This window comes from Neoarius graeffei, chromosome 4 (genome assembly GCF_027579695.1).
Source record: "Neoarius graeffei isolate fNeoGra1 chromosome 4, fNeoGra1.pri, whole genome shotgun sequence".
Lineage (NCBI taxonomy): Eukaryota > Metazoa > Chordata > Actinopteri > Siluriformes > Ariidae > Neoarius > Neoarius graeffei.
In genome coordinates, this window is record NC_083572.1 from 80,391,743 (window position 1) to 80,401,453 (window position 9,711).

Consider the following 9,711-nt stretch of genomic DNA (forward strand, 5'->3'; position numbering starts at 1 on the left):
TAAGTTATAATTAATAAATAAACAACGTATTAATAATAATAATAATAATAATAAACAGCCTACCAGGGAAGGTTGCAAGTGCAGATTTGCAGTAGGGCCCTTTGTGCGCGCGCTCCTCTCCGCCCCTCCCTCCTCCTCTCCGCCCCTCCCTCCTCCTCTCCGCCCCTCCCTCCTCCTCTCTGCCCCTCCCCCCTCCTCTCCGCGCTCCCGCGGCCGCGTGTTGGCCCGGTGGGGGCGCGCGCAGCTCCGCATTCCAAACATTCCAGACACGGCGAACAATCGCGCCTCGCGCTTTATTAGTGGCGCAGCTCGCCGTGCCTCAGTCTGGTGGAGGAGCTCAACACGGAAACACCAATGGAAATACACACTGTCTGTTTACTCTCTATTTAGGATTATTCTCTTCACAATAACTATCAGTTATAACGCCGTCCTCAGCTCTGCTTTGATCCGTGATGCGACTTTGATTTCGGTGAGTTTAATCTATCTATCTATCTATCTATCTATCTATCTATCTATCTATCTATCTATCTATCTGCTTCACAAAATCAAAAACCTTCCCAATTAATTTTATTCAGCATTATAGTCCATGTTTATACTAAAACTAATTATAGAAGCTGTAGTGCAACATCTGGATCAACATCTTGTTTTTTGTTTGATTTCTGATTACTGATCATAAGCCTTGCTGAATGGAAACCAGTAAAGATTTCAAGTGGCTCATAATGGTTTTATTGCCCCCTGATGTTCACTTGTGGCACTTTAATATCAGGACTATGGATTTTGTTAAATGTTTGCAATGTTCTCTAAGTATATAAGCTGTAGTCTTTTCAAACACGAGTCAAGGAGCAGCTTTCCTATAGAGTACTCTATAGTCTCTGGATTCATTATAAAGTGTTTTTATTACTGTTATTTTTTTTTCTCTAATTTTTGACTTTTTTTTTCCATACAAATGTGGGAGGTGTAGTAGAACGTTGAGGCAATGGAAAAGAATTCGCAAACGTTTGCATCAGGAAACAACTGACGCAATGACTGGTGTAGAAATGTTACTCACACTCCAGTAATGGCCTGAGGTCCAACAGTCTGCCGGATATTCTGAACCTGATTTTTCGCAAAATGGGGACAATATATTTGTTTAATTTTGGACACTTTCAAAACTTCCAGCTGTACACAATGCACGTTATTTTATTTATTGTACAAGACTAACAAGATACTTCCCCCCCCCCCCTTTACAATTCCAGAGTAACCGGGAGTTATTTATACACAAAGTGTAATTTTTGCAATTGTGCAACAAATTGACTGAGATGAGAACTGCAGAGGAGTCGTCAGGCACGGTGCTGCACCGGCTCATCCAGGAGCAGCTGCGCTACGGGAACCCTACAGACACGCGCGCTCTCCTAGCCATCCAGCAGCAAGCTCTTCGTGGGGGTAGCAGCAGTAGTGGTGGAGGTACTGGGAGCCCACGGTCATCTCTGGAGAGCCTCACACAGGAGGAGTCGCACTTCCTCCAGACGTCCATGCGTCAGGAGCCACAAGGACAAGAGCATCAGAGTGACTACCAGCACTCCGAGAGCTCAGCGTGCCACCTCTACCAGCTCCACACAGAGGAGTTGCCCACCTACGAGGAGGCCAAGGCTCACTCGCAGTATTTGGCTGCCCAGAGGGGTCAGGCTGGCCTTCAGCAGACTGGTCCGGAGATGCTCAGCCCAGATTCAGGACTTGAACAGGACCAGAACATGTGGGATCTGAAACGGGAACATGCTCGATCACTAAGCGAGCGCCTCATGCAGCTGTCGCTGGAGAGGAATGGGACCCATGACCAGGTGCCTATGAGCTCGTCACACAGCTACCCCCAGCTGTCCAGTAGTGCTGCTGCTGGTGTGCATGATGGACCTGATCACCGTGGGCCACCCCCAGAGTACCCACTTATGGTTAAAGCCCCTGGATATATGCTGAGCCATTCTCAGGAGAATGGAGTCTATTACAGGGAGCCTCCTGCTTTCCACTCTCAGCATCACAGGTAAATGTGCCAGCATTCAGTCACCCTACAGTACTGCACATTTCGTAATGTATTCATCAACAATTAATCCAATTTGTCACTGTGTTTCTACCAGGTACGTTCAGGCTCAAATACAGGTGGCTCGACAAAATGCCCTGCCTACATTTACCCCTGCTGGCCAGGAGGTCATAGTCGGAGGCTATAGTATCCCTGCTCCCAATCCTCAAATGGAGCAGCTGATTAAGGAAAATGAGAGGTTGAAGAGGGAAGTGGAGAGTTACAGTGAGAAAGCAGCAAGACTGCAAAAGGTAATTGCTTAGTTATGTCCTGACCTGGCGTCTTTAAACATACCTTTTTCTCCTATAACATTTTTCCTTTCTTCTTCCTACTAATCTTTTTCCTAGGTGTTTATGCATGTGTGTACAGTGACCTTGAGCACTCCAGAAATCACTGAATAAATGGAATTAATAATATCAACTTTGACTTTTGTGCTAACAAAGGGTTAGATGAAAGAAGTTGGTGTGCTAATGGCAGCCAACATTCTGCGTTCCACAGAGATTAGATCTTCAAGAATGTGTCCAGTGCAGGAGATGCGTTTAATTTAGTTTAAGATGCTTTCATTTTTAGTATCAGAGTAACGTATTTTAGAATTGTATTTAGTATCTAAAGGTATCATGAATTTACTCATGACTGATATTCCCAGCATTTTCCTGTAATGCGATAATGCCAGTACCAAATGTGAGAATGTTGTGGTAAATCAAGGGAGAAAAGGTAAATTACGTTGGCTACCATTTTGCTGTTGTCCGTAATCATGCAGATTCTATTGATCAGACCTTCCTCCTCTGGATCAATAGGCTATAAACTGAACAAAAAGGAGGGGCGTTGCTGAGCTATCCTAAGGTTTCTTTTGTCTGCCTGTTGGAGCAGATGTCTGAGCTCATCCCAGTGTCCTTATGAGTGCAAAGGGGATTCTGGGCAGCCTGCAGCTGACAGGCTGAACCTCACAGCTGTGGATTCCCAGACTGAAAGGCCTCTTTCACTTTCACCCCCAAAGCATGACCCCACATGGAAGCCTCTGTCCTTTTTGCTGTGTTTGTAAAGCAGCCAAAGCAAAGCAGCATTTCTGCTCTGTACATGTGATTTGGTCTCTTTGATACATATAGTACATGTACAGTGAATGGCATGCCTTTTTTTTTTTTTTAAATGTATCCTGTTCCTTTGACTTGCCATGTCATGCAGAAGAGATGAATGTGCAAACACCTGGGACCCATAAGTACTCTTTCTGGAATGTTGATTCAATTCCCAGTCCCGAAAGAGCCTGAGAATGATTCACTTGTAGGAAAGCACAATGAGCATCAGAGCTGAGCACTTACTTCCCTGTCTCTCATTCTCACTGATCTCGGCTCAATTACCTTTAGGTGTAACACATAAAGAGCTTCATTTAATCTTATTCAGGTGGCCCCTGAGGAATTCCTGTGATCAAATGTAAAAAGGAAATATTTGACTAAAGGCTTCTTTTCTTTCCCTCTTCCCAGCTGGAGCAGGAGATTCAGAGGATATCCGAAGCATATGAGACACTTATGAGGGGATCGGCAAAGAGAGAGACACTTGAGAAAACCATGAGGAACAAGCTCGAATGTGAAATCAAGAGACTTCATGACTTCAACAGAGACCTTAGGGGTACGTTCTGTTTGGACGATGTTTCTCATGTATCAGTAAATCCTGTTTAGGGTTCCAACATATTGTTTTACATTGCGCCATTGGCGGCACACATGATTCCTGCCAAATATGAATCTATACTATATCTGTCTTCTTTTAGACCGCCTGGAAACGGCTAATAAACAGAGAGCAGCCGTGGAAGATCAAGACCACAGCCAGCGTGTCTTTGCCAAACTGGCTGAACAAAGTACGTAAAAAATTCAGTTCAAATGATTGTTCTGTCAATTTGTTGTTCAACCCTGGGCTGCTGTAGCAGTTTAAGCTTTTTGTCATGACTGGTACATACCTTAGCATTCCTCCAGCAACACTCCTCCACATGTTTATGATTGCTGTAATTCCTGAGAAAGCTTTTGTTTTGACAAATCACATTCCAAGATTACGCGCCCATTAGCATTGCAAAGGCCAGCTCTCCTGTGACAAATTATAGTGGCACGTTGAGTTGTTGAGCTCATTCGTGGAAGTTGAGGCCCAGCAGAAGGGGGAACATGCTCTCAGAACTTGAGAGCCAGCCATTATTAACAGCATCAGTAAATGTGGCCTGGATTCCAGAAATATTTTCAGGTATTTTGGGCTATTCCATGCTCTTGGAATGCCCCCCACCCCTTCACCTCAGTAAAAGAGGCCCAGATCACCCTTCTGTGGAAACCTAAGATACCCATCCAGATTTATGCAAGACCTGGCTCACTTTCTTTCCTTGTTTGGGCATAGTGGTGTTAAAGAATTCAGAAGCGGGCATGGAGTAAACAGGTATTGTGCAACACTGCATGAGGTATTCAGTTGCTGATGGCACTGGCATCTCTGAAGGGGTTCTGGTATGTTCTGGTATGTTGCTCACCCCCACTGCTCAGGCCAAGCTGTTTGAGTTGACCCTTTGTGAATTACAGCCCTTTCACAAGAATGTTAATTTGGACCTTGAGCTGGAAAGTAATTTGCTCAAAGTGATCCTTAGTTTGTTATATAATGGAAATGCTTTCCTTCGTGTACTAAGGATGTTTGTCTTAAAGGCACAGTAGCTACTTATATAAATGTTAATGTGCAAGTGTTGACATTTTTCAACATGGCAGATTCTGATATCTACTTTCAGAATCTACTGTTAGCTCGAGAGGAGGTGATTCAGCGTCTCGTATCTTGAAGCAATGCATACAATAATACTCCTGTGACCTTGAGGAGCTTTTTCTTTTACTTGTTTACCACATGACCAAAGGCATTCCAGAGTCCCACTGGATATAAAGACGTGCCTGTGTGAGTAAGTGGATAAGAGGAAGTCTGCATTCCATTCCTGTCCAGCAATTCGGGTCGTATAATCAGGGCTTGAGTACTGAGGAGAGCTGAATAACTAATGTGCGCTTTTGTTTTTTCTTAATTGCAACATATTCAGGCCCAAAAAAACAAGCCAGTGGAGGAGAAGTTGTGTTCTCTCAGTGCTAAGACGTGTTAAGTGCTAATTGGGGTGGCTGAATTTGGTGCGCTATATTGTAGTTTAGCTGGGAGCCTGGGAATTTTGCCGGATCTCTGGAATGCTGGGTCAGAGGACAGTCCAGACAGGCGTGTGTAAATCAAGCAGTTGTCTTTTGTTCCAGACTCCTGTGGGAAGGTTGTCTCATAAGGATCCGTTAGAATGAAGCTGAAGCCGAGGCCTGGGGAATGCTGCAGGCACGCCCTAGAACTTAAGTGTTACTATTCATTTTGTGGCCCTCTTAACAACTATGCTCAATGTCTCTGCCACAGTTCGTTTCCAGTTGAGAACAAGAGAACACATGCCAAAAATGCTTCTCGAATACACCTCTAGTAGTATTGTTAAAAAACCAGCGGGACCAGTTATGGAAATGAAACAGCTTTTATATTCTCTGCCTCTTTTTCTGTGTGTGTTTAGATGAGGAGCATCAGCGAGAACGGGAGCAGCTCGAGCGCGAGTTGCAGTGTCTGAGAGCTTCTGGAGAGGAGTGGTGTCGGCGTCGCGAGGTGCTAGAGCAGGCTTTGGTGTCTGCTCAGACCCGAAACAGACAGCTGGAGGACGAGCTGCGTAAGAAGAGGGCATATGTGGAGAAAGTGGAGAGGCTGCAAAGTGCTTTAGCCCAGCTTCAGGCCGCATGTGAGAAAAGGGAGGCTTTGGAGATGAAGCTTCGCACCCGACTGGAGCAGGAGCTGAAGAGCCTCCGGGCACAGCAGGTAAATCCTCGTTCATCTTTTGGATTTGATGAAGTGGGTGTGGGTGGGTGGGTATTTTTATTTTTTTTTTCTCCCCCTAACGATATGTCTTTCCGATTTTTAGTGGCAGTCTCAAGGCCAGCAGGCATTCGGCACTTCCACGTCCAGTCTGAATGTTGCCTCTTTGCAGCAGAGGCTAAGGGAGAGAGAGGAGCGTATCCTGGCTTTGGAGGCTGACATCACCCGCTGGGAACAGAAGTATCTAGAGGAGAGTACGATGCGCCAGTTTGCCATGGATGCTGCAGCCACAGCTGCTGCCCAGAGGTGAGTCACGGTAAAAAAAGTGCCTTGACAGGAAACCATTTTGACCTTATGTACATGATTTGTAATATATTTTGTTTCTTTGTTTCAGGGATACAACGATCATTAATCATTCTCCCCGGCACTCACCTAATAACAGCTTCAATGGAGTCTTGCCATCATCTGACCACAGACATCAGGAGATGGAGAACAGGTACTTTTCTATTAATTCACAGTTGAGTGACAAACATCTTTAGGGCTATGCTCCAAGTAAAACTTTGTGTCCATGACCATGACTGTTAAATTCATTGTGTTCTCTTGACTAGAATCCGAGCCCTGTATGCCAAGCTTCTGGAGAAGGATGCCATGATTAAGGTTCTGCAGGAGCGCTCACGGCGGGAGCAGGCTCGTCCTGAACTTGCAGGCCTCCGGCCAGCCCGATCCGTCCCTTCCATCAATACTGTCACCATCACAACCACTGCACGGCCCAAAGGTGAGAGGGTTAGAGGTTAGCAAGCCAGGCTTAGAAATGCCTAAGCAATACAGTGTGTACTTTTATCCTGACAACTGGTACCTTCTTCAGCAGACAGCTATGTAAAGCTGCCCTGGAAAGAATGTGCTTATCCAAAATAATGCTGCAGAGGCTGCTGTCAGTGCGCCTCAAATGGGCTTGGTCTTGTGAATCGGAATGCATTTTCAACTCCCCATTCTGGAATAGACTTGCCAGAATAGATAGGGATGTCTACAGGGGAGCAGATGTGTATAAGGGAAGGGTGGAGGAGCACTTTTTTTGTGTGGGAGCCAGCAATTAAAATGCTTCCTTTTTCTGTCTGTGTTGACAGGGAAGAGCCTCTCGGATGACCAGACAGCAGCCGTGATGATTCCTTCTGCGCCTCATTCGCTTGCTAAGACCCAGAGCCGAGACTGTAGCACCCAGTGCGACGAGCAGACAGAGCCTGCCATTTCAACAAATGCCTCTGAACACACACCTGCACCCAGCTCTGGTGTGTACCTGGCAATGCTCTACTCCCTGAAAATCAGTCAGAATAGCTTTTGAATAAAAATATAAGCCCTTTTTTTCTGGTTATTTGGTATGTGGCTCCTACTGCCTACTAAGATGCGTCCCCTTTCCAACACGGTGAGGTTAAAAAGTAACCTGTAAGAGCACTGTACAGGGGGTTGGTTAGAGTGGACTCTGGCTGCACATGCACAGTCAAGCCGTTTGAGAAATATATAGTACGTCTGCTGACTAATGTCCGTTTTCCACCTGTGTCTCTTTGCAGATGCTACGACAGAAAAGCCTCAGATCCAGACTCCTGTCAGCGCTGCCAAGAATGTCGAGAGTGATGTGGTGGAGATTCTCATCTGAAGACCTTGGAAAGGAACTTTAACTCAATCCAGTCTGATTCTGCTTCATGTCCGTGTGAAAGACGTTCAGCTCGACAGTGTCTGAATCTGTGCAAAACAAGTGAGAATTGCCAAGCAAGATCTTCTCATCTTTAATGGTGCTTGAGAAGCCTTTCTGCTTTGTGACAGACTAAAGGCGCTAGAAGAGAGAGGGAGAGAAAGCGAGAGGAACCCCAGAGTTCTGCCCAGTGAAGAGAGGAGAGCTGAGCTCCCTTTTCTTAAAATAAAACAGACAGTGCTGGGAAATCTCTCCTGGCTCACCTCTGAATCCGAGGTACTTGTACAGGACTCTGCAGAACGCCAAGAGGCTGCTGTGAAATGGCATAAGAACATATAAAACGGTATATCTGTGAGCTTTTTTTTTTTTTTTTGGCCATGTATTTTTATTTATGATATTTGCTGCTGAACTATGTGTGTGAGGTTTCTTTAGAGTGTTGTATGTGACTAGGAACAACTTTAGTAAGAGCTTTTTTTTTTTTTGGAATGTCTGTCTGTTTTTGACACCCAACTGTTTTGTCATGCCCGGTTTCCCTTGAAGCATTATCCAAGGGCAGTGTTTCTGAAACATCTTAGTATAGCTTTCTGTGTAAGACTATATCCTGCGTTCCTGGATAAAACACATGGACACTTTGGTCATTCTGACCATTAAATGTCCCAAAAAAAGAATGATAAGGTTTGCGGGAAGCCAAATATAGCGTAAACTGGCAGGCCTAGGGTTACACCATTTACCAGAATAGTTGGGTAAATACTGATTGACTGAACTCTGACACTCCCTTTGACTAAATTAACATTACAGTTGGTGTTCTTATTATAATTGGCTGCCAGTGGGCTTCTCTCACCCTGTTTTAAGCAGTGGAATGAGAAGCCTTCTTTTGTGGACTTAAGTTGCTGGGCACGTACTTATGTCTTTTAGTGACATTTAAGAGATGTCACTCATCTGAGGCGCAGAGGTGAGAAAATGCCAGATTATCATTTTGGGCCTCTAACAGCATCTAAGCAGCATGCCCCTGTCCTTCGCTGACGAGCTGGAGCTACAGTTTCGCATGCCGGAATGCTCCTGCTTGGTGAAAAAGGCTCTCTGCTGCCTGACCTCTGGCTTGTGTGAAATGACTGGCGTTCACGCTACTATTCTCTTTCTGGGTCTATTTATTTCCTCGGCACTACGGTAGCTGGTTCTACCATGAACACTTAAATCATAACATGGTTGCATACGTCAGCATCTTCATATTTGAACATTTTTCATCATCTTGGTTGTTCTAGTACTAATAATAACAGCAAACCACACCTTTTTATATATGGAATGCAGCTAAAATGGTTGTTTATGATATGGTATTATAAAATTGTTACTGTCTTAACTTGCATTTCTATGACTGCGTGTGTGAGCGTGTGATGTGACTTTTCTAGTAAGACTAGTAAGCTTGTGTGGGATTTGATGGTAAAATAAGAGTAGATACATTTTGCCCTATGTGGAAAGCCATTCTCACGCTAGACTGGAAATGTGAGTAATCAGTATTGTACCATGTCCTTTACGGTCACCTGAATGCTATTTTTCTCCCTTACCCTGTCTCCAACACAAATTATTTGCTGGCCAATGATTTGTAGTGGGAGTCCTAATGTTTTACTCTCTACTTGGACTGTTTACAGAAAGGGGTGTTTGGAAAAGCAAAGATGTTAATATATTTTGTATATTATTATGCCTTTATAGTATCTAGTGACATGAACATAATGCCAAAGATTTGCATTACAAATAAGTTATATAATAAGAATATTAGAACTAGTAAGGTTAAGTGTAGACACCTTGCTCAAACTGGTTGACCCATACTTAGATGTTGCTGTGAACTTCTGGAATGGGATTTTTGTATGCCATTAACATTTCATTAATTGAATAAAACTTTAATATATATATTTTCAAAACTGTTGTTGCCTGGTTCACTCTCGTCCTTTTTTTTTTTTTTAATTTATTATATAACTTGGAATGTACTCTGGAGAAGGAGGAGGGTTGTTGTGCTCTGACCCACTGACTTTTTTTTCTTTTTTTTTAAAACTAGTGCAAGTCTGTACAAACTTCTCTAATCGGCATCTCTTCATCGTCATGAATGGTATCTTTCATTGTGCACAGAAAAAGAGCAGCCTCACTATGGGAA

At 44.2% G+C, this 9,711-nt stretch overlaps 1 protein-coding gene across 1 annotated transcript; it reads left to right on the forward strand.

Annotated features, from left to right (window-relative positions):
* The first annotated feature begins 267 nt into the window (after nt 1-267).
* On the forward strand, nt 268-9,481 carry amotl2a (angiomotin like 2a). The gene is made up of 11 exons (XM_060919802.1): nt 268-469; nt 1,236-2,014; nt 2,109-2,301; nt 3,529-3,673; nt 3,813-3,899; nt 5,586-5,881; nt 5,985-6,184; nt 6,273-6,374; nt 6,487-6,653; nt 7,003-7,164; nt 7,444-9,481. Exons 2-11 carry the CDS (start codon nt 1,299-1,301, stop codon nt 7,527-7,529), a joined length of 2,154 nt encoding a protein of 717 aa, XP_060775785.1. The 5' UTR covers nt 268-469; nt 1,236-1,298; the 3' UTR covers nt 7,530-9,481.
* The last annotated feature ends 230 nt before the right edge of the window (nt 9,482-9,711 follow it).